Raw genomic sequence first — 26,793 nt, forward strand, 5'->3', positions numbered from 1 at the left:
AAGAATCAACCAATACATGCATAAATAAGTGGAACAACAAATGCATCTCTCTCTCTCTTTCTCTCTCAAATTAATAAATAAATTTTAAAAAGCAGGGATCTATCAAATAATAATGAATTTATCTACATTTCTCCACAACTCCAAAACAAGTTAAGCTAGAATCCAACAGTTTTTGTCCTCAAACCTAGAAATAAGGAATATGCACCTATTACATATATTTGTCCTCTGTCCTCAAGATGCTTAAGATCTCCCTTTACTTGCCATTATAAAGGGAAAAACCTATATGTTCATATTAACCATTGTCACCCCAATTAATTTAATAATAAAAAAGAGGAAAAACCTCAGTTCACCTCCTTCTGTGTTTCTCTTTCCTGTGTGTCTCCTTTGCTACTCACACAGAGCAACTCATTTCTGACACATCTGGTCACCAAATGTGTGGATGATTCTCCCCACACCAACCAGTTTTTTGTGACCCCAGTTGGGTGTCTGACAATTCATCTCTATTTTGATGCTCTGTACCCAGAGATAGCAATAGATTTCACAGGTTAAAGTTTCAATCCTACAAGACTACTTCCCTCAGGTTCATCACTTAGGCATGATGGATTATTAGCTTCATTTTTGGTCCTTCTATTTCCTCAAGAGATTGGGGTCTCAGAGCTGAAAAGTCCAATCTACTAACCGTGCCTTGGTTTACCTGGTGACTAGCCCTCATCCCAGAGCTATCCAGGATCCAACCCAGAGTGACCTGTATAGAACAAAAAACACTGTATAAACCAGGGAATTGCAAGGGTTTCAGGAGCCTTGTGTTAGGAACTAGGTCGAAGACCAAATATTAGAGAGAAAAAAATGTCCTTACTGTTCTTTATCAGTTAAAATTTTACAGGGATTTTAGGAAATCTGTCATAAACTAGGATCAGAGACATATATATGCACATATTTACTTCTTATTTTCTAATAATTCTGTAGTCAAAATTACCCTATTAGAAGCTGACAAATTAAAATAAAATGTGAGGCCAATAATCTTTGTGATAAGTTGGAATTTGGGAACAGGCATATCTTGAATTGTCGCAGGGACTTCAAACTCAGAAGAGGCACACTGTGGGGATGTCCTGAACCGGAATACACCAAACCCTTGACAAATTATGAGTATATGATTCAATGGTGAAAAGTGAAACCCAAACATAATGTGAGATGATGCCAAATACTAACTTATAAAATATGATGAAACAGGCACTTCTGTGGTCTTCCACCCCCAAACCTGTAACAGGTGTCTAATCAAGATGAAACAAAATGGTGGCATAGGTAACAACTGCACCCGCTGCCTGCCACAACCACAACAAAATTATAACTAAAATACAGAACCACCATCATTCAGAGCCTCCTGAATCCAGCTGAACAGAAGCCCCACAACCAGGGAGCTGAAGGAGAATCAAGAGTGCAAGGAAGGGCGGGGACACGGGCAGATTGGGGCTGAATCCTGGAGACATGGCCATGGCTGCTGGCCCACACCCGGTGCCACAGTTGAAACTCAGGAGGGAATCTCGGTGTGGGGGTTTCCCAGAGGAGTGAGGGGTTCCAGCCCCACAGCAGGCCCCCAGCCCAGGACTCCAGGGCCGGAAAGAGACGTCCCCACAACTCTGGGCTGTGAAACCAGCGGGGACTGTCCCTGAGGGTCACGGAGGCTGCGGGAGCCCCAGCAGCTCCTCTTAAAGGGCCTGCGCATGGACTCACTCAGATGTGCTCCCTCTGAGCCCCAGCGCTGGGAAGCAGCTTGAAAGGACCTGGGACACTTGGGGAGGAACTAACCTGCCTAGAATCAGGGTAAGAGCTGGAGAGGCGGCTTCCTCCCAGGCAGAAGGGCTGGCAGACGCCATGGCTCCTGTGGCGAGGCCTCCCCGCACAGCCGGCAGGCAGGGGCCATATTTGAATCGCCAGCACCTGACTCACTCCCTTGGCCCCGCCCTGTGATTCCCGGAGGCCCCGCCCCTCCCCACCTGCAGCTCATCCAGGCCATTTCCAGGGGCTTTTCTGTGCAAGTGGCCTCTCCAACCTCATGTTTAGGACTTTCCTAAAATCTCTCAAACAAGCAGCAGCTGCCCCATACAGCTTGATAAGTGGCCCCAGGCCTGGCACTAGCGGCAGCCTGCATTGGCTCACAGCTTGGCCTCTCCTGAACACCTCCAAGCCCAGCACAAGTAGCAGCCAACTACGGTTTGCTGTATAGCTCATGCTGGGTGGCCCTGGGCAAGGCACTGGCACAGGGTGACTTTGCACCTCTTGGGAGGCCCCAGAGACACTGCACCTGGTGGTCAGACTCAACCACGTGGGATTACAACCCTACCACATCCACAAGGGACACACTCAAGGGGCACACTCGGTGAACACGAAAGCGCCACTGAAGTAAATCCTGCTCTATAGGGGTGTCTCCAGCACAGCAGCTCTCTGGCCATAGCTGCAGCTGGTCCTCATAGCTGATTGGTCTGGGGGTCAATTCCTCTCAGTGACACCAACATCAACCAAGGCTCAACTACAACAGGACAGTGCACACAGCCCACACAGGGGAGCACCTAGAAGTCCCAGCTCAGGTGGCTGGGGAGGCTGAGCCACTGGACCCTACAGGACACCTACTACACAAAGCCACTCTACAAATTTCAGGAGACATAGCAGCTCTACCTAATACATAGAAACAAACACCTGGAAGCAGCCAAAATGCTGAGGCAAAGAAACATGTCACAAAGAAAAGAAGAGAAGAAATCTCTAGAAAAGGAACTAAATGAAATAGATCCAAGAAGCTAACAGATACAGAGTTCAGAATAATGGTTATAAGGACGTTCAAGGATATTAGTAAGAGTATGACAAAAATAATTGAGAAAATTAATGACATAATAAAGTACCAATTTGAAATGAAGGCTACAGGAACTGAAATGAAGAATAACTTACAGGGAATCAACAGTAGAGTAGAGGATGCTGAGAATCAAATCAGCAATTTGGAATATGAAGAAACAAAAAACACCCAACCAGAAGAGCAAAAAGAAAAAAGAATCCAGAAATATGAAGATAGCATAAGGAGTCTCTGGGACAACTTCAAGAGGCCTAACATTTGCATTATTGGGGTACCAGGAGGAGAGAAAGGAGAGCAAGAAATTGAAACCTATTTGAAAAAATAATTACAGAAAACTTCCCCTACCTGGGGGAAGAAATAGACTTACAAGTCCAGGAAGCACAGAGGGTCCCAAACAAGAGGAACCCAAAGAGGTCTATAGCAAGACACATCATAATTAAAATGCCAAAGGTTAAAGACAAAGAGAGAACCTAAAAAGCAGCAAGAGAAAAGCAGTTAATTATATACAAGGGAGCACCCATACGATTGTCAGCTGATTTCTTAACAGAAACTTTGCAGACCACAAGGGAGTGGCAAGAAATATTCAAAGTGGTGAAAAACATGGAACTACAACCAAGATTACTCTAGGCAGCAAAGCTATATTTAGAATTGAAGGTCAGATAAAGAGCTTCTCAGACAAGGAAAAGCTAAAGGAGTTCATCACCACCAGACCAGCACTACAGGAAATGTTGAAGGGTCTTCTTTAAGAAGAAGCTAATGAACAAAATAATCTGATGAACTAAATAGATCCAGAGACATTGACACATGTAACAGATGATCATATTTCAGAGAGAAGAGGAAAGAAGGGTGGAGGGTGGGAAGAGATTAACCAAAGAAGTTATATGCATATATGCATAACCCATGGACACAGACAATGATGGGGTGAAGGCCTAGGGAGAGAGTGGGAGCGAGGCAGAGGGAGTCAATTGGTAGGAAAAATGGGACACCTGTAATACTTTCAACAATAAAGGTAAATTTAAAAAAAAAAGAAAATAGGATCATTTGCAGATGTAGTTAGTTAAGATAAGGTCACACTGGAGTAGGGTGGGCCCTTAATCTAATATGACTGGTGTCCCACTAAGAGTAGAAGACAGAAACATATGTAGGGAACATGGCCATGTGAAGATAGAGGTGGAAACTGGAGTGATACTGCCACAAGCCCAGGCACACCTGGGATTTCCAGAAGCTGGAAGAGGCAAGGAAGAGCCCAGAGGCTTTGGAGGGAACATGGTTCTGTCGACACCTTCCTTTTTTCTATATCTAGACTCCGAAAGGGTGAAAGAATAAATTTCTATTGTTTTAAACCAAAAAAAAAAAAAAAAAAAAGAGTGCAAAATCACCAGAATGTCCAGTTGAGGGACATTCTGCAAAATATGTCACCAATATTCCTCAAAACTGTCAAGGTCATCATTAAGAGAGTCTGACGAGTGGATAAAAAGTGGTGGTGCACATATACAATGGAATATTACTTGGCCATAATAATGAAATCTTATCATTTGCAACAGCATGGATGGACCTAGAGAGTATTACGCTAAATGAAGTAAGTCAGAGAAAGACAAATACCATATGATTTCACTTATACATGGAGTCTAAAGAACAAAATAAACCAAAATAGAAACAGACTTACAGATGCAGAGAACAGACTGATGGTTGCCAGAAGGAAGAGGGGCTGGAGAATTGTGTGAAAAAGGTGAAGGGATTGAGAAGTACATTTTGGCAGTTACAGAATAGTCTCAGGGATGCCAAGTACAGCATAGGGAATATAGTCAATACCATTGTAATAACTATGTATAGTCCCAGGTGGTACTGGAAATATCAGGGGGACCACTTTGTAAAGTATGTGATTGTCTAACCACTATGCTGTACACCTGAAACCAATGCAAAATAATGTTGGATGTAAAGTGTATTTAAAAAATGAAATTTAACTTAAAAAATGAAGAAAGTCTTAGAAAGTGTTGCAGTCTGGAGGAGCTTATAGAGACATGACTAAATGTGATATAGAATCCTGAATGGGATCCTGGAACAGACAAAGGACATTAAGAAAAAAATCTAAGGCTATTTGAATAACCTATAGACTTTAATTTATAATAATGTATCAATATTGGTTTATTAATTATAACAAATATGCCATGTTAATAATAGAGGAAACTGGGAGTGGGGTATTTGGGAACTGTGTTATCTTTGCAATTTTTTTGTAAATTTAAAACTATTCAAAAAATGTTTATGAAGAAAACGTAGTGTGAGTACATCCTTGAGTTACTTAAGTCACTGACAGGATTATGGTGTTTTTGGTGGTTTTGTGCGTGTGTGTGTGTGTATGTGTGTGTGTCTTTTTTTTTTTTTCTATTTCCCAATTAACTTTAGCATGCTTTGATAGCCATGATAGGAGTTAAGCCTGTGCATGGGTTAAACTTCAGTTGTTTTTATGCAGCTATATATCCTCAGCTACTTGAAAAGACAATGGAGTTTGTAACCCAAAATACAGAAGTTAAATTCTGAATCTACTTGCCTGCTTCATGGGTATTTTGTATTTTGTTTTGTTTGAAGCTATTTTTATTACACCATTAGCAACTTATTTTATAAAGTAGTGTGACTATGTCAGTAAGATCAGCAAGTTCAATTAGGTTTTTTATCAAACTACATATTAGCTCACTAATTTTTCTGCTCATTGAAATATTAGAGATTTTCACCGTTCTTCTCCAGCATGGCACTTTTCCCCTATTCACAAAGTATGTATTCATCATATTCCCTCTCGCAGGTCTTTAGTGTTCCTGCCCAGGCTATTATGATAATGTCTGTATGTAATCTGATTATTTCTAATCTACACATTATTCACTGCAGTCAACTTTTTTTTCACACATGGCTGGACTCAGGATGAGAAATAACACAAATTAACTTACACTTATATTTCTAAAAGTCCGATCTCTTTTTGCCAAAGCTTAATTTTTTGCTTGATTTAAAATTTTGATTTTTTTCCTTCCTTCATCAGCTAACTCAAAGTGATAATGAGTAAATCAATATCACAATAATAGAAAGATGGACAAGAAAAGAAAGAAGACAAAAAGCACCAGATTATGTGCTCTATAAATCTTACTCAAACTTCAGGACTAGTAAAAATGCCAAGTGCAGTTGAATATTAACTAATCCTGTGCAGCTTGAGAGGTTTCAGTGTACTGGGATTTTCTCCTTTTAGCCAGACTAAAAGGGAAACCAGCAGTGAAGTTATTTTGTTCTACTAATATTATCAACATTCTCCATAAAATTATTTCATTTGGATCCTAAAAGGTTGTATAGAGAAATCTTTAGGTGGCTTTTACATTGAATGGGGAAATAGGCTTATTCTTTTATTTTTGTTTTGTTTTGCTTACATTGTTGAGAGTATTACAGATGTCCCCCAGTTCTCCCCCTTACCTCCCTCCACTCATCTCCCACCCCACCCCAGGCCCCCATCTGTCTATTGTCTGTGTCCATGGGTTGTTCATATATGCTTATAAGGTCTTTGGTTAATCCCTTCCCACCTTCCTTCCTGCCTTCCCTTTAAGATCTATAGATCTGTTCCTTGCTTCCATGTCTCTGGATCTATTTTGCTCATCAGTTTATTTTGTTCATTATATTCCACATATAAGATCATGTGATATTTGTCTTTCTCTGCCTGGCTTATTTCACTTAGCATAATACTCTCCAGGTCCCTCCATACTGTCCCAAAGGGTAGGAGATCCTTCTTCTTTACAGCTGCCTGTTATTCCATGGTGTAAATGTCCCACAGCTTTTTTATCCACTCATCTACTGATGAGAACTTGGGCTTTTTCCAGATCATGGCTATTGTAAACTGTGCTGCTATGAACATAGGGGTGCATAGATTCTTTCTGATTAGTGTTTCAGGATTCTTAGAATATATATATTCTTAGAAATGCGATCACTGGGTAAAAGTAAATACATGATGGGTCAAAAGTAAATTTACAGTTGTGATTACATGAAACACAGAGTTTATTCTTGTATTATTATTTATTGTACCATTTTCCATACAAACAACTGTAAACCTACTTTTGCCCCACCCTGTAAATATCTCTTAATTTAGTCTTGAAAGATATAAATGTTCTAAAACACCACAGTATTTTTCACCAACTTTGAAAAGTGAGAGAAATGATGTTCATTCAAAGAATTATATTGAATAGCCCACCAGAGTAAATAAAAATGGATGCTAACTCATAGAAGTGTACCACCACCAAGGTATATTTTACTCTATATGAATTTAAAAACCAAATTAAAATGAAATAAAACCTTTGACTTTTAAATTAGCAAACACACACACAAAAACACACTTTTATTTTTATAACTTTATTAATACCTATATTAATGAATATAAGAAAACATGCAATACAGAACCTGAAATAGAACAATTAATACACATTTGCCACTGGACTACATACTGCCATCCTGGGCCATACAATATCCAACCTTCTCACTTCCAAAGCGTGGCTAGAGCTGCTTTGGGATACTGTTCACTTTCCGATGCTGTATGATGTCACAGAGGAGGAATCTTTTCCAAATACAAACATAAATCTATATTTCATAAAATTCCAAGTATTTTAAGCAGAGATAGCATAAATTGCACACATTTTATTTCTACAAAGATCACATACAATCACTAAACAATTGCCTTCATTTTTTTTCATTTGTGCACACACATTTTCTGAGTAGCTTTTTCATTACTACTTCTGCTGTTGTCAATTTGCACTGCTTTTGAAAATCACATTTACTGAAAGCACATGGATTGTTAATGTACAAAATTTACTATGAATGAATATTTTAAGGCCTCTGCATAAAATTGCTCTGGTGTGGTAATTGGCACGTAACGTAAAAGGTTTTGTCCAAATATAGTTCAGCTTCTTTTGCTCCCATGTTTTCTAGAGCACTTGTGCCAACTGGCAACATCCAAAATATTGTCTAATGATTGTGATAAAAAATTAATCTAAACATAACTATAAATTTGGTTTGAAACAAATATGAAAGAAGAAAAACAAGAAATGATAACCATACTGGAAAATATGAATCAGAAGTGTGTAAAAAACACGTAAACAGCTAGATGTTTATAAGTGTACATTAGGAGATATATGCACATTCAATTTTAATGTAAACAACAAAAAACGAATGTTGAAATATACATGTGGGTCAAATTTACTAATTTTCCCATGACTGGAAAGGGTGTGTGTGTGTGTGTGTGTGTGTGTGTGTGACAAGATTACATTGTAAGGACTGTACAATTTGTGATTATTTTAGTCTGCTTTTTTTCCATTTTAACGAAAGTGTGTGACAAATATTAGCTTGGGAAGGCAGAGGCTCTTCATAACTGTCACCAATACACAATAGCACTAATCTTTTAACAACCATTTTTGCTAACCAAATTTACATTACCAGAAATAAATTGTTAAATAACTAAATGAGACTACACAAAATGTACTCTCTAAATTTATTACATTGTTTGTATCATATGTAAGTTTGTTTTTAATACACCCACACAGTATTAGCTAAAACTTGAAGATAAAGTTCAAGGAAAAAATGTGTATGCACTTAGCATATAAGATACACAGCGTTCGAATACATACTTATAAGTGTGATATATTAACGCTATAGCTACTAAATTATTTATCACACGTAACTGAACACCGCCACAGAAATTGAATAACGAGTCTCACTGAACATATTATCATACTTGTCATTCAATTTGAAGTTCTAATTACAAAGTAAATCAAATTTTTCTTTTTTTTCAAGGGAATTATTTTCGATCGATGGTAAAACAGGACTTTTTCTGGTTCTGTGACTATATAATTTTGCACACCAGAAGCGCCACCTGTGGGCTTTGTCAACCTACAGCTCTGTCCATCCATTCAGAGAAAGAATTTGCACTGCGATGAGAAAGACCTCATCAGATCTGAAGCCTCGGGCCTTACAGGTCGCCAAGGCCAGACCCGCGGAAGCTTCGGGAGAGAATGCAAAGGGGAGAGTAACTGGGCTCACTCCCCTCGCCTCCTTGGCTTCTCGCCTGCTTCCGTTGAAAGCCTCTCTGGCACAAACGCAGAAGAGGGCGCCCAGTCTTTTAATATTGTGAACACAGTCTAAGTCTGACTATATAATCAGAGTTAGAAAGGGCAATAAAAGCATATTTGTTCATTCCTATAGCTCTAGGAAAGGTAACAAAACTTTGCCAATTTTTAGATACGAGGATTTAAGAGCCACACTTAAGACTTAATAAATCACACTATCAGAAAAAAATTCCCCAATATCTAATTTTGGTTCCTATTCTTATTTTTATTTACATAGCAATCAATCATATCCCTAATGTATCCCTTAATGATTTTTTTCAGTTTTTCCTTTTTATCTCTTTTTTATTTATTTAATTTTGTGTGTGTAGATCTTAACTAAAATATGGAGAGAAAAAAATGTGAAAATAACTAAAATACAAGAACAAATACTCACACATTATTTTTGCAAGTTTTCGGAGAGAAAACCGCCTAAACTCTACTGGAAGCTCTGATTTTGTTATTCTGGGTTTCTTTATCTTCCCCAGGTTTAAATTTTAATTGTCAACAATATCAACAATAATATCAACACCTATACACAGTCATATTTCAATAAATTTACAAACATCATCGGTCCTTCAGGGTTCACATGCACCTGGACTACCAGTATGCTGCAAATCCCTTTGAATATTATTAACAAACACAATGGAGAAAAAAAATTAATAATACAAATTAATTTAAAATTTCACTAATTAAACTCTTGTAGCTAAAAGTTAAGAATTTATTCTACACACCAAATCAAATATGATTTAAAGAGTTTCACAATGGGAACAATATATTCTCAAAACGCTACGTAATCTGCTGGGCACAAAAAGAGAAGCTTTCTCAACATTCAGTGGAAGCCTTCACTAATGAAATTATACATTTACCACACTTTATATTACAACATTTACACACAGTTTAATCATAAATTACATATCTTCAAGTTACACATTACAAAGTCTACATCTAATTTAATTAACAAGAAATATTCACTTCCCCCACCCCCAGTTAATACATTAATTGTCTCTTGATTTAGTATAATACTGAAACAAGACATTTTCTTGGTTTTGCTATGGAGGAAAATTAAGTTGGTGCTGTTCCTGTATATTGGTGAAATGTGCACATAGAAGATCATGGCCAGTTAGAAGGACAAAAAAGAAAATAAAGAACAGACAACAGAAGGAAATTAATGTTCCCTAGGAATACTACTGTATTCTTTGCTTAGAACACATTTTGTTTTCATATACGAGATTTTGTTGGGTCTTTTTTGAGTGTGTTATTAGGGTATTTCTTATCTACCCCAAGAAGCAGTCATGAACCTCATTTCTCCGTCTGCACATCTCCTTAAAATTCTATACTGTAACACTTTTGATGGAGATTTATAAGTACATCTCTTGAAAAGTTCCTTCCTGACTCTCATCTTGTTATCAGTGGTTGTCTTCAGCAAGTTGAGCTAGAATGATAAAAATCCCTTAGTCATATAGGTTTATTATGTGGTTTTATATACAGTTATATTAATTTGTTTACTTTTATTACTGAACATCTTTTGGTATCAGCCTATTCAGTTGTCATATCAACACTTAACTCTTCCTGACAGTCTTTAGAAAATAGCAGTTTCCAGTCATAGTTGTAAATGAATCATGCATCGAATGCATCCATTTTCCTTGTGATTTGCTAGGCTTTTATATACAAATTTCAGAAGATAAAAACCCAATTAATAATGGAACATAGGCTTAAAATGGCAGATACAATATGATTTATGATGCACTTTACACTAAATTACAAAGACAAATTTTTATAGAAAGAGGCCCTTTTAGCAAATATTTGCCTAATTTGGGCACAGATATTGCACTTCAGTGTCTCGAACTCTACTAAAGAGTAGAGAATAGGTTATAGACAGAAATCTGTACAGTTTACATATATATATTCTTTACAGAAAATGTATATACAAATTATATCAACAATATATTCTTCAAATAAAGGTAGAAAACATTAAAAAGACAGAGACAAAAATATAAGAGATATTTACACTCTCTATTGTGCAGTTTTGTACAAACACTAACAACAAAAAACTGGAGACTAACAACATATATCAAACAAGAAGACAAACAAAAATGTGACCCTACTTATACCTTCAAATGTTATCTGAACAAAAGTTGAGATAAACTAAAGGCACGCTTGGAAAATCAGACATTTGCCAGTTTTCCATTTGCTACCTACTAGGTCCACAAAAATCAGAAGGGGAAAAAATCAGTAATATTGCACATTTTGGTAAAAATAAATGAAAAATTACAGTGCATCAGAAATTCTATACATTACATATTAATATCTGTCATGATAAGCCTTTCTGTACAAAGGATGTGAGATTTTAAATTTCTTTTCTTTTTTAATACACATTCTAAATGAAAGAAATTGTACATTTTATTTTTATCTTTTGACTAAGGGTCTAGCTCTAGAGTTTATTCTGGTATCTGTTTCTATTTACATAGCTATTTACAAACCTAACGATTTGGAATATTCATTGAAATTGGATCTTAAATTTTGATTATATACATTCTGTTGAAAAATGTGAATTAGCCATTGTAGCTTTATAAAGGATGTTCTTCCATAATGGGAGAATCATCCCTAGAGGGTCTAGCCTGTTTTCCTGGAGTGAAGGTTTTCAAAGGAATGACTTTAACTGAATCATCACTAGGATGAAATCTTTCAGACATAGTATAAAACTGAGATCCTGTACTACCTTGCACTCCCTGATCAAGAGACAGTAGTCCTTCAGGCCCAGCCCCTTGCCCCCAACCTTGCTGCAAACCCACTGGTGGCTGTGAAGGGCTGCGATGGCGGGCAGCAGCCTGTGGCAGAGGAGGGCTGCGGTGGACTGCAGCAGCCTGTGCTGGTGGGGGACTGTGGCGAAGAGCAGCAGCCTGCGCTAGTGGCGGACTGTGGTGGAGAGCAGAGACCTGTGTTGCTGGAGGGCTATGGCACAGTGCAATAACCTGGGTCACCGGAGGGCTATGGCAGAGAGCAATTGTCTGTGTCACTGCAGGGATGCGGCGGCGGAGAGCAGAGGCCGATGGCAGGGGAGGACTGTGGCACACAGCAGAGGCCTGTGCGTGTGAAGGGCTGGAGTGGGTCAGAGCAGCTGGCATCCAGCAGGCATCAGAATGACCCAAGATGAGACATTCTTGAGTGCAGTTGTCAGAGGCCTCTTCCACAGTTGGTTGAACAGTTATTTCTGCAGCTGTTAGGGTGAGAAACAAATGATAAAATTTATATTAAAAAAGGCATATTTTATTAGCTACTTAAAATAAATATTGTTACATGAAAAAATATATATATATAAATATGTTAGAGACTTCCAATATTTTAACAATTGATTCTTGATTTGTGAAGAAATTATTCTTAGAGAATCAGAAATAACCAGGAGTGGATGAGTGGGGTCTTATTTTCATAATTAGGTTACTTTGGCCTAGTCTCTTGAATGTAGATATTTTTAATTATGTTTGTGACTATAAATGAAAACTATGATTATTGATCTATATATAAAAGACAGTTGATATATGGCTCCTAACTAACACAAAGTAAGTATATAAGTAAAATGAATGGGAAAACCAGTCATAGAAACATATAATGAACTAACCAATTATACCTAACCATTTGGTTAAGAATCTAATTAATTAATTTGAAAATAAATCAAACAATAAATTAGATTAATTTGAAAACATAGTTTATTGAACTCTAAAATGCCTTTTTGTTCAAGAATGAAATATAGCTACAATTATCTCAAAGATAATTGATTTCTGTATTTCTCATTTTAAGAAATCATGACAAATCACTTTATCAACATAATAAGCTACGAATATAAAGTACTTAGTGTTAAACTATAATACTTTTTAAAACTCCTTTATAAGATTTTTATAAAGTATTCAAATGCAAATAGGTATGAAATATCAATAAGCACACCATACAAAGGCTAGTGAAATAAAAACAGAGTAGCTATATCAACACGAAAAATAACTTTAGGCCTTGGCCGGGCCTGGCTCAGTGGTTAAGCATCGACCTAGGATCCAGGCGATCAGGCTCCGATTCCCGGTCAGGGCACATGCCCGGGTTGCGGGCTGCAGCCGATTAATGACTCTCTCATCATTGATGTTTCCAGCTTTCTCTCTCCCTCTCTTTTCCTCTCTTTGAAATCAATAGAGATATATTAAAAAAATAATAATAACTTTAGAACAAAGAATGTTATTAACTATAATGAAGGATATTGCATCATGATAAAAAGGTTCAATTCTTTAAGAAAATATAATACAAAAATTAAAAATATAAATTCCTGATCCTATAAATCTTGAAAACAATATAGAGTCCAAGCATTGTCATTATGCTGTCACACTTACAACTAAAGTATACGGTGTATAAGAACTGACTTGTAATAAATATCATGTTAACAAAACAAAGTAAAGCTTGTAAGTAAAAAAAACAGAACTGACTTTCATTAAGACTAAATATCTCCATTAGATAACCATTTACATTTCTTCATGTATTGTTGCATTTCTTCATTTAAAAGATGTCCTTATGAGATTAGAATTTAAAATATCTTATATTTTTACAGTCATATTTGAGAAAGTTTGGGAAGGTAGAGTTTTATGTATTTTGGGTGATATTAAATTATAAAATATGCACGGAAATATATGAATGCACATATAGCTATACTTTAAAGCAAAATTTAATTTCCTTGTCATTTATAAAAGCAATTGATCTGGCAGCTTTAAATTTTACAACAAAATAATACATTACAGTTTTAACACTGAGTCATTTGCCTATTTATGCTAAGGAAATTGATACAAAGTCATTTTCACTGAAAGAAGATATGATTTATAGACATTCTTTTTAACAGCTTTATTGAGATATAATTCACCTACTTAAAGTGAACAATTTAACAGTTTTTATTATATTCACAAAGTTGTACAACTATCTTCAAAATCAATTTCAGGATATTCTTATCACCATAAAAAAAAAAAAAAAAAGAAAGAAACAAAGCAAAACAAACCTGTATACATTAGCAGTCTCAGCTCATTTCCCCCCAAACTCCACAGCCCCAAGCAACCATTATTCTACATTTTTCTTTTATTGATTGGCCAGTTCTAAACATATAAATGGAACCCTTCAACAGGAGTCTTTTGTGACTGGCCTGTCCCATTTAGCCTAATGTTTTTAAGGTTCACTCATGTTGTAGTATATGTTAGTATTTCAAATTCATTTTTTATCGCCCAAGATTGTACTTTCTATGGACACTTATTAATCCACTGATTAGTTGATGGATATTATTGGTTTTAAAGAAGCTGAAAAAAAATGGGGAAACAATTACCTAATTATAAATCTTGTTTTCTCAGCCTTCTTATTTACTATTTCTGGTCATTTTCATTTGTTTTTTATGAATTTTGAGTTACTATCTGGTGTTGTTTTGCTACTCCAATTCAGTTTTGTTCCTACCTACCTCTTTTATGAATAATAGTGTTGCTGTGAATGTGGATGTAAAACTATTTATTTGAGTCTCAATTTTCACTTGTTTTGGGTATCTACCCAGAGATGAAATTGTCTGTGCTTTTGGTGCCATAACTAAGAAACCTTGCCAAATCCAAAGTCATGAAGTTTTTCCTATATACTTTTTTTTTTTTTAATACATCTTTATTGATTTCAGAGAAAGGAAAAGAGAGAGAGAGAGAAACATCAATGGTGAGAGTCATGGATCGGTTGCCTCCCACACGCCCCCTGCTGGGAATCGAGCCGGCAACCCGGGCCTGTGCCCTGACCGGGAATTGAACTGCGATTGCCTGGATCCTAGGTGGATGCTCAACCACTGAGCCCGGCCGGGCTGGCAACCTATATACTTTCTTCTATGCGCTGACATTTAAATGTTTGATCCATTTTGCATGAATTTTTGTATATGGTATATGGTAATGGTGTAACATCATTCTTTCACATGTGGGTATGTGGTGTTCCCAGCACTGTGTGTTGTCCTCCAATTTCCTAATGGAAGTTACTCATATTGCCCTCTGTTCAGAAGATCTACGTGTTTCAATAAGCACCTGCCAAGTTTTAGAGCCTACTGTGTTACGAACCATCCACCTTCTCAATTCCCTTGCTATCACTGTGTCTCTAGTTACGCATTCTCATTAACAAGTGATGTCAGTAATTTCCTACTAGATAACCTTCCTCTTTACAGAATAAAACAAAGCAGGCAAAGAACTGAATTCAAGTGATAATATTTTGGCTAACAATATTAGAGAGTTCATGAGAATTTGAGAGACAAAGTAACACATACAGAACTAAAAAATAAAAAATAAATAGTTGAGTGAGGTTTGTTTTTTTTTAATTTCATTACACATATAAAATTGTAGAGTTTTTCATAATTTGGCATATTTGGGAATTAAACTGAAAAATAGTTGACACAATCTTTTAAAAGGGCAGATTAATGTCCTGCTGGGCGTCGCTCAGCGGTTGAGTGTCGACCTAGGATCCAGGCGATCACGGTTCGAATCCCGGTCAGGGCACATGCCCTTGTTGTGGGCTGCAGCCAATCAATGACTCTCATCATTGATGTTTCCATCTCTCCCTCTCCATCTTCTTTCCTCTCTCCGAAATCAATAAAGATATATTTAAAAAATAAATAAATAAAAGGGCAGATTAAGTTTCACATAAAGTGTTTTCCAAAAGTGTGGTGGAGAAGTACAACATTATTGTTCAAATAATATTTTTTTATAAAATATAATTCACAACATCTCTAGAGCTTCTCTCAAAAATTCATCTTGACAGTAACCCAAAATATCTTTTGTATTTCCTCACTTAATTGTAATTGATTCACAATGACTAAAAGAGCACATAAATACAAATTGAAAAGAGCCTTTATCAATTTGATAGCAAAGTTTTGACAATAATCCAAAACTTATTGACATTATTTGTCCTAAAAAAAACCTTTTGTTCTCTTTAACTCATGGGTATTGCTATAGTTAGTAATATTTATGATAAAAAACACACAACTGTTCATGAGCTCCAGCAAGATGAAATCATATATCCAGAGCTACCAAATGTAATTCTTATACAGTTTTGTATACAGACTATTGTCCACAATATGTGTGTATGTGCACAATTTTAAAAAACTAAAGCTTGTAATCTCAGTAATTCAGGATACCTTGGATGAAAATCCTAGTTTAAATTTTTTTTTTAATATATCTTTATTGATTTCAGAGAGAGGAAGGGAGAGGGAGAGAAAGAGATAGAAACATCAATGATGAGAGAGCCATTGATTGGCTGCAGCCCACAACCCGGTCATGTGCCCTGACCAGGCATCGAACCCAGATCGCCTGGATCCTAGGTCAATGCTCAACTGCTGAGCCACGCCCGGCTGGGCCCTAGTTTAAATTTTTTAAAGTTTTATAATAAACTTCACTGTTGCATAACTAAGTACATAGTCACCAACTACTAGTGAATCAACATTAAATAAATGCACAAAAACAGAAGGGTGATTAATATGCTAAGAATTTCTATTTAAATGAGTGATGCTAAAATATTCTTTTAAGAATATTTTTGTTAGTGGGCTGTACAGTCTCCCTTAATATTATTGACATTATTTAATTAGCTTAACAAAACTATGTCCCAAAGAGATAGTACAGATTAACTCAGCACAAGTTCAAAGTAACATGCATTGTGAATCAGTGGACTTAAAATTAATTACACTTAAAACAACATTCTCTGAGGGCTTCTGTAACTCATTAATAACATATAACTTTGAAGAAATGAATATTTTTTCTAGGGAAATATATTATCCTCACATAGCACCAAAATACCCTGTGGATATCACAGTAGTCTTTAATAGGAAAAATGTGACATAGTCATATAGTTGATCATTTTATCATGTTGAAAAGGAAACCTGAACTAAAGTTATGATTTTAATGCATATCAATCAAGTATACTGGGAAAGTGAAACTTGTGCATAATAATAAAAATATCTATTCACAAAGACTATATTGCAAAGAAGAATGCCCAGATATCTCTCTTTGGATATCACTTACAAAAGCACTGTTACCATCTGCAATTGTTGAGAAGGAGTGAGAAAAAATGGCAGTATTTTGAACTATATTTTTAGCATAACAAAATGAAGATTCATGTTAGAGTATGATTCATATGCTTTGTCTCAGAGAGAAAAAATGTGCTCTTATGAGGTTAAACAAATTCATTTGTACAATATTTTCCTTCATTCTAAATGCTTACTCTTACTTGACCTTTAAATTGCTTTTGAGAACCATTCATTAACTCATATTTATTTAATTGGCTGATATATAACACATATTTCAAGAAATAGAGGTGCAAATCTCAGTCTTTCTATATTCAGATATCAAGTTCATATCTGCGATTAAATGTGCTCTGGTGATGCTATCATTCTCTAACCTTTATCATTTGAGGACAAATGCATATTTTATAGACATTTTCCTTAGTGCTACTCCAAAGCTGAATTGAGTGTTCATTATACAGAAATTTCCAATCAAGTTGTTCCATTTAATGTATCTGTTAATCTCTGAGAGCAAATTTCACATGATAGAGGTCTTACACAGGTCATTTGATTAGTGATCAAAGCTGAACTCTCATGAAAAAGAATGAGATTGTTGTAAATTTGCTTTGATATCTCTCTTGCTCTTTCACTAGCTTCCCAATCATACCCCTGAAGATTTTCAATGTTGTGTTTTAGGGGAACATCAGGTTGTCCCAACTGAGCCACCCAGCTGGGGCTGAATTTTAATATTTTATTTGAGAGTTTTGTGTGACTTAAAGTCCTAATATTATTGAAGATACTCTGTTATAAACTGAGAGCTTCAATCTTTTCATGTAAGTAAACTAGTCATAGCAGCAAAAGGACACATTAGAAACAAATACCGTATTTTAGTGTTTCTATTTTCACCTGACATCTCTTCAGTATCCACTGGGATTTGGGGGAACAAATTGAGTGAAATCATCATCACCAAGATAATAATTTGGAACCTACAGGCATAGGCAAACATCTGAAAATTGATAAGGTTGAAAAGCTTACAATGATAATATCATTAGAGTTGGCTACCTTATAGTTACAGACATAGATACACTGTATGCTAATAAATTATGTTTATTTCACACCAGACCTTTAATCAATCCATGGCTCCATAATCGTATTTTAGTTTCAATTATTAGACTCCCCAGGATTTTATTACTATATATCTTAAAGTCCAAAATAAAAAATTTACCTTGCTTAATGAAGAACAGGATTTAAATTGAGTAAATTCTTAATATAAGGATTGCATTTAGAATAAAATAATAAAATAAGCAAAATTCTCACACAACTAAACAAACTGCCCATAATTAACCAGATACTTTCCATATTTCAAAACACTGCACATACATCAACACATAGCTTGTGATATAAAGCACCATCAAACAAAGAGAAGTGTCTTTCATTTGTTATAGCATGTCTGATTAATCAACAAGTGTAGGGAACTCTATATTACCAGGTTATTGGGGCCTCAGCAAGACGATAGTGACAACAACCTTACACTGGTTCAGTTAACAGTGTCCTCTAAGTCATTCTTTACCATTTAAAAGTAGTATTTGATGAAAATAGCAATTCAGGCCTGACGTTTCATAAAAGCCTCTGAATTACCTTACCAACCAAAATTAATCCAATGGATAGCATATTGGGGAATAAATTTTGTTTCATGTCTATCTGAAATACTTTGAAAGAATTAAAACTAATGTGTTAATATGAATTGATAGACTTTAATAAAATGAGTCATGATATCTTTTATTCCAAAATTCTCTGGCATGTAATTGTACATCGTGACTGTAAAATATATATATATTTTAAACATATCTTTATTGATTTCAGAGAGAAGAAAGGAGGGGGAGAGAGAGAGATAGAAACATCAATGATGAGAGTCATTGATCAGCTGTCTAGCCTGCAGCCCAGGCATGTGCCCTGACCGGGAATCAAACTCCAATCTCCTGGATCTTAGGCCAATGCTTAGCCATTGAACCACGCCCGGCTGGGCTGTAAAATATTTTTAAACACTCAAATCTTTCCAAAGCTAAAACAGAATGCACATAAATGCCAAACTTTTCATTACTTAACCCTTTTTTATTTTATCATATTGTTAAAATAATGCACACATCCTTGATGAAGAGACAGTGACAATTTGATGCAAAACATTATCATGCTAAGAGTGTAGTCATACAAAGTATATTCTAAAAAAACATTATTTGTATTTGGCTTTTGAAATGGGGAAGAAAATATTTTTTTTCAGGGGATAGAGAGGCATTTGTTTATTTATTTTTCTTTGGAAGTTTGGTCTATACCCTGAAAGTAGCATTCACTGAAGTCCAAAGCAGAATGAGCCCATTGCCTTCAGTATGATTTTTAACATTGTTAGTTTAATAGAGAATTTATCAGACATAGATTCTCCTTTTGGGAGATGCAGAAAATCCCTTTTGGTCTACTGCCACAGACACTATGAAAAACATAACAGAATTATTAATGACCAGTAAATGTATTCAATGCCATTTACCCAATAGTCTTGGCCTATTTGTGCTAACGAAGTGGGTTTGGTAACAACTATTGCTAGTCCATAAAGCAGGATACCTGTGTTTATTTATATTGGGAAAACCGGGACACAGCTGCTTTATGCAAGAGCTCATTTGGCAAAATATACACAGTTCATTTTTAATCTGTTCTGCTCTTTCGAATAAATCTTACAAGAAACAGAAGTTGTTTTTTCCATTTTAAAATTAATAATGCTACCATTATAAACTTCTAATTTTATAAATTCTGGGAGTTGATTGTAAGAGTGTTAGGCCCTTCAAATAAAGAGTTGTTTTAGAAACCTGGGTCATTAATAACAAATGCTATACAAGTTATTTATTACCAAAGACTGTTCCAGTTACATGTTAATACATATGACTTCGGAAACTCATAGGTGACTATGAACATAAAGTCACTCATAAAATTATAGTGATTCTTCTGGGAAAATATTTGTTTATAAATTTACTATCAGTTGCTTATTTAAGAACTGTATTTGGCAAAAGCAAAGTTGTGTGTATATATGCCATTTAAATATGCCTTTCAATATAATATACAGTATCTGAATCATTGACTTTGACATAAAGAATAACAAGTATGAGAAAAATATGTATTCAAAGATCCTGAAAAAGCTCCATTCCCTGCTCATTAAAAAAACAAACTTAAATACTATGTAATACTATGTAATACTATGAAACACTGACAAAAGATGTAGATGGAAAAATCAGTTATCTAAATTACTTTGGATATTTAAATAATTTCATTTATATAAATTCAATTTGTATACTGAAAATATAGAAAATATGTACAATGGAGAGTGTGTGAGCTAGCACTCTCACACATAAATAATTGGCAATGATTTATGACCTGTAAGGCACTAATGAGAGTAAGGGTGAACAGCAGGGGCACTACAGATTTCCACTGCTGAGATCACCTCTAGGTTTTTTGGGCTAGTATTTTTTTTAAATTTATCTTTATTGTTGAGAGTATTACAGATGTCCCCTTTTTCCCCATTGATCCCCTTCACCCCGCACTCCCCACAGGCCTTCACCTCACTATTGTCTGTGTCCTTGGATTATGCATATATGTATATAAATTATTTGGTTAATCTCTCCCCAGCCACCCACCCACCCTCCACCTTCCCTCTGAGATCCCTCAGTCTGTTCCATGCTTCTATGTCTCTGGATTTGTTTTATTCATCAGTTTATTTTGTTCATTACATTCCACATATAAGTGAGATCATTTGATACTTATCTTTCTCTGACTGGCTACTTTTGCTTAGCACAATACTCTCAATAATAATCATGATATTAAATCCTGCAGGCACATTACTAAAAAAATGTTATAGTGGTTTTTAGTTAATATAAATATAAGAGTTAACAGAGAACATTCCAAGACCATGTTCTTATATTCAACCCAAGGGATTTTAAAGATGCTTTTTAACTAAGGTTGTCAGATTTGACATTTAAAATATGAGATGTCCATTTAATTTAGAATTTCATATAAACTACAATTAATTTTTGGTGTAAATATGCCTCATTCAATATTTGGACTAATTATACTAAAACTTTGTTGTTGATCTGAAATCCAAATTTATCTGGACATCCTATATATCTGGCAGCCTTATTCTTGTTATGATGCTCCAATATATCCATGAGTTTTCTGTAAGTTCAAAATAACTGCAAATAACATCAATGATAATTAACTTTCAAGCATATGCTAAAATAAGAACTTTAATCCCTGTATATGCATGGTAGGTAAATATTTTAATGAATAAAATTATAATATATTTCTTATACACACCTTAAAATTATAACCATGTACTTGGGGGGAAGGAGGAGAATTTTAATTTAAATTCCCAGTTGTTGTCACTTTTTATTAACTTATTAAATGGATCCTTCTCTATTCTCATAAAAATATTTTTGCATTTCCCAGGGAATATGTTACAGAATTTTAGACAAGACATATTGAATAATTAATATTTATTAGGTTTGAATATTTCTGATATTTATGGGAGCTAGACCATGTAGATATAGTTTGCTAAATCTTTTGTGTTTCATTTTGTGAAGCAATCTATTTCAGCTCATGCCTAAAAACCAGTGCTTAAGGAAGTACATTCACTGATTCTGGTCATCTTAATATTAACTAAAGCATTATTATTCACTTATGAATATTTCTGTGCTAATTCAAAGTTAGTAAGGGCAAGCATTTGTGGTCTTTTTGAGGGCAGTCATGAGTTTATACTGTTATATTCACACTTTCTTGCTGGGCCCTGCCTGTGACCAACAATTCACATTTGCAAATAAGACAAACTTATATTTGGCTTTTTATCACATGAAGTACAGGTAGAGTTTTGAGTTATTGTACAATAAAAGTGTGTTTGTACAGAAGTGATTGTATGTACCTATATTATTTATTTTTACCAAAGCTATTAAAAGTAAATTTGCATCTAAAATGTCAATAAATATGAAGTATGTCTATATATTTTTTTTTATTTATCCCTGAAGTGTTTCAATTTCAAACAAAAACACATTTTTCTCAAGGTTTGGTTTATCTTTCAATTTCACAGAGCAATCATTATATAGTTGAAGCATGCAGATTTTTTGAATTAGACATTTCATGATATTACGTGGTTTCATAAGTTGTAAAATGAACTTATTATTAAAACTATTTTAAATTTTTATCAAGTCAATTTAAGACAGTCAATATACTATTATTGCATTCTTTTTGAAAATACACTTTATACCTTAATGATTATCCATTTAAAAGTTTATTATAGCTCTGTAGTGATGCATGGTATTTACTTAGGAAAAAATATATATATTTTCAAAATCTAAATTGCTCTGATAATATTACACCTCTAGGAACAATACAATGCAGGCAGTTTTCAATATTCAACTACTATGTTTATTCCCAGCTAGCCTTGCCAATTATTTCCAGTATTGTAGAGTTAGTAAAATATAATTGGATTCTATTTCATGTCCCTTAACTGAGTACATTTTGTGTATCTTATAATTTAGAAATTTTATTAGATTCCATTAGTCATTTTCCAAAGAATAAAAGCACAAGTAATATGAAACATGTATATTAAGATCTATAACACCAGTGCCTCACACACCATTCCAAATAGTGATGGAAAAGATATCATGCATATACGTTTAAATACATGGAAAAGTGTGTACACAGTTGATTTTTATTTTGTAGTTAATATCTGATTGCCATGGGCTTTTAAATTTTATTTTATATATTATCAAATATAATAATTACTTCCTGTCATCTAAAAACAAATAGTTTATTTTTCACAGAAAATTTAAATCATTCTCATCTAAATTAATTATAGGTATAGGTAGATTTGAATGTTTTAAAATGTATAGTAATGCCTTATACAATAAAAAAGGTTAAAAGCAATGATACATTTTTACTATTAGGTGGTTGCACCAGAAAGTATAAACATAAAATGAAACATTCTTAGAAGCAATAATTTAGTATTTAAAATGAATGGGAAATGTCTAGTCAAATTGAGAAACGGAATAATATGAGCTCTACAATTTTCACATCAATCTCAGGTAAAACTGTTTTGAATTATAGTCATTTTAATCCTATTTGATAAAGAAAATTATTTCAAACGTAAAATAATTTAAAATAGTATGATCCAGATTTCACTGTGCCTCTGCCGAATCTAACAGTCTAAAAGTGTGTTTCTGAGTAATGTATATCATCAAGCATTTCTACATACAGTTTCGATGTTTCTTATTAGAAGCATGGGTTGGGATGTATTGGTGGTTGGCTGTTGACTTGCATGCCTGTGATCAGGCTTTGAAGAGTAAAAATAACTTTTTACAAGATAGTCACCACTTAGCACTTCCAACATAGTTTTCAGGGTATAAGGGGTAAATACTTTTGTCCAATGTATATAAAATACTGCATGCATTAATTATCAATAATACACATTATAATAGGACAAAATAAATAGCAATAACACATAGATCAGATTAAGATATTGCTGGCATTCTGAAATGTATGACTAGAGATTCACTTAAATATGTAATGGCAGAGGTGGGCCAAGAGTTACTTTATTGGCTCCCCAGACAATCTACAAAATTCTCTTCCGAGGAGATTAACTAGTTTATGTCAGTGCGCTATACTTGGGAGTCCCAGGGGCCCGATATATTCAAATGATGAGTCAAGATTAAGAGCTGCACATCAGGTGGCACCAAAAGGACTGATATAATTTACCTTTGGGAGCTATTTGCTTCTTTATCATACAGATGCTAGCTAATCACACAGAAAAGTTTCATTTCTTTATTGTGTTCTGAAAATGTTTGTAGGAATTTGCGTGGGGGGATTGAGTTATTAAGTGAATATAGTAACAGTTTAAATTGTATTAGGTTAGAGGTGCAACATCATCTTTGATTTCAGTCAGAATTCTACACAGGCGTAATAGTAGACATCAGTTTTCTTTAGTAAAGAATCTATGATAGTATATATTCTACAAAGTAGAAATGTAAGTCATTTTACATTTGCCTAAGGAAAGAAAGAAAATGAACACTGCAAGCAATGTTAAATATTGCACGTCACATTATTTTTAATAAATTATAAAATTTCTTTCATCTTATAAAATAGAAATTAAAAGCAAACGCTGAAAAATGTTAAAAAGTTGTGGAGGCGAAGGCACCAATATGGATTTTTAACAGATAGCAAGAGAAATAAAACATAGCTTGTGGTACTAGTTAGTTTGGCATAGATAAGATAGTTTAAGTAAATTACCTGTGAAATCTTTAAATTATGCTTGCATTCATTTATTTGTATACATATCATAACATGTTTATAAAATGTTTTCATACACATGCAAATTTAAGCAACTTGAATATATACATATAAATATATATAAATTCTTGCTTATTTGTAAACAAAACAATGTAGCAAGCTAAATAATATGATGAACTGATAAAAAAAACAAAAACAAAACACCTGTATCTCTACCTTGCTTATATTTTAAGCATTCTGGATTACTTAAATTATCTAAAATACCAAAAATATGTACTTTTGCAATCCTATTTAAGATATTACCGTGCGCTTGAAGACGTTTCCCGATGTTTTACCACTTTTGAAATAGCACTCTTTTAGCTAGCTCATCCAAACTTCCAAGGGTTAAGAGAAATAACTACTAAACGAAATACTACAAATGTTTATGATAATATTCAAATACAAAAACCCTGCTTATCAGGGCATCTAATATAGACAACGACCTCTAAAATGTATAAACCTTTCAAAGTGATCCCCCTGATATTTCAAGTAACCACTATGCTGTACGCCTGAAACTAGTACAAAATAATACTGAATGTAAATTCCAATTGAAAAATAAAATTTTTAAAAAATATAAATTTTTGTAAATTTATGAGCAGTCACTGAAATAGTATAAACAACTATTTAGCTTAGTTATGAGTGAATCTAATCACTTCATGTCTATGCACTTGATATGGAGGAAGAACAAATATACCAATTAGTTTCATCAGAAGATATTAAATGATTTGAAGCACTTTTTAATAATTGAAATTAACTAAAGGGCTTATTATCTTAGTTTAAGAAAATAAATTAATGATCTTCTGACTTCTTTATATCATATTCATGAGTTGAGTAGAATATAAGAGGACCTTAAAAACAAAGTTTGAATTTTGGCAATGGATTTTCATATCCCCCACTATTTGAACCCCTATATATCTACATTAATTACCTCTGAAGGTGGGTATTATCAGGATGAGTTAATTCATCATGATGAAGGCATTTCACATTTATTGGTCTTTATAAATTGAATATCAATCATCATAGTGTAAAGCTACTATCTTATGTAAAGAAAATGTAACTATTTCTTTTCAAAATAACTTGGAGGCAAATTAAACAGATCACCACTCACTAATTTTACTTAAACTTTTAGTACTGAATTTAACAAAAAGCAGCCTTTCCATTTTGAATGTAGCAGTTAATAGCATTGAAAATTTACTTCCCAAGGCATGGTGACAAAAGTGCTTTTAGCATTTAAAAGTGAACCTCTTTACAAAAGTCAAGTCTATTTATCTTAATTCTCCATATTATGATTAAAATAATTTAGAAGTTATTCCTGTCTTACAAAGTTGATATGAAATGCACTGTATTTGCAGTATGGGAAAAAATTTATGCATTCTAAATATTATAATTATATTAATGTTATAATTATATATATATTTATATATATAGTGGTTTCTAGGTAATTAAATTTATTTAAAGAATTTTACAAACACGAATATAAACTTCAGTTCCTTTTCAGTTGGAATGTGGTATAAATTTGTATCGCCATCATATCCTAAATGCTTCATGTGTTTCATTATATGTTGAATGAATGTTCTTCCAGAGTTCAAAGATAAGCTTGTCAATTTTTAGTAAACCTTATAGAGGGAGTGAGATTGAATAATAACACTTTTTCTGTATTGTTTTATTTATTATGAATTGCTCACTAAGTCCCAAGTCAATTCTTCCACTCCAACCTCAGCTCCCTTAAATAGAATTTTTTTTTCTTTTTTGTAAAGAACTGCACTAGAGATCATGTGCTCAGATTGCAGAATAAAAAAACAATGCAAAATAATGTTAAGTAATTGTCCAAATCCACAGAGCTAGTCAACCATAGAGACAGAGCTAGAATATTATTGTCCTTACACCCAATTCATTGTTTTCCTAATTACCTTTTGCTCCTGTGGGGTAATGAGTACAACATATAATGTGCTCTATTTTCCATTCAAAAACATTTGATTCATATTTTAAAAGATGGAGTGATTTTTAGGATTGACATTAGAATACAAAATTCCAAAAGTGCCTCACGGGTTATGTTCTGATTCTTTCTGGAAAATAATGTAAACTCATTCTTTTAATTCCTGAACTTCTTTTATAAAAAACTGCATTCTACTTTTAATTTGCTTTTCATTCTTTTCTAAGAGATTGCATAATTTAGAGCAATAATATTTAAGTTCCTGGGGAAAAAGGACTCCTATGTGTTAGGCGTAAATTCGTAAAATTCAACCAGTCTTTGTGGTTGGTGTTCTGCATTCAGACAGTCAAGCACTTTCTCACTTCTCTTTCCTTTCTTTAAAATATAAGCCACAATCACCGATTATCAGTTGTACTTGACAGTTCTCTGCTGCTCATGTCCATTATATAAGTGAGTTGAAGTTATACGAAATCTATTTGCCAAACCTCAAATGGTCCATTAGGACATTTAAAATGTC

The 26,793-nt window shown here is 34.3% G+C and overlaps 1 protein-coding gene across 1 annotated transcript in view; it reads right to left on the reverse strand.

The window, feature by feature from the left end:
- Positions 1–7,223: 7,223 nt before the first annotated feature.
- Positions 7,224–26,793, reverse strand: part of PCDH11X (protocadherin 11 X-linked) — a 675,478-nt gene continuing 655,908 nt past the window's right edge. The window contains exon 6 of the mRNA XM_087813444.1: positions 7,224–12,181. Coding sequence (XP_087669570.1) covers positions 11,532–12,181 — 650 coding nt within the window. The 3' untranslated portion in view covers positions 7,224–11,531. The remainder of the gene's footprint in view (positions 12,182–26,793) is intronic.

This window comes from Miniopterus natalensis, chromosome X (genome assembly GCF_054644295.1).
Source record: "Miniopterus natalensis isolate mMinNat1 chromosome X, mMinNat1.hap1, whole genome shotgun sequence".
NCBI classification, from domain to species: Eukaryota; Metazoa; Chordata; class Mammalia; order Chiroptera; family Miniopteridae; genus Miniopterus; species Miniopterus natalensis.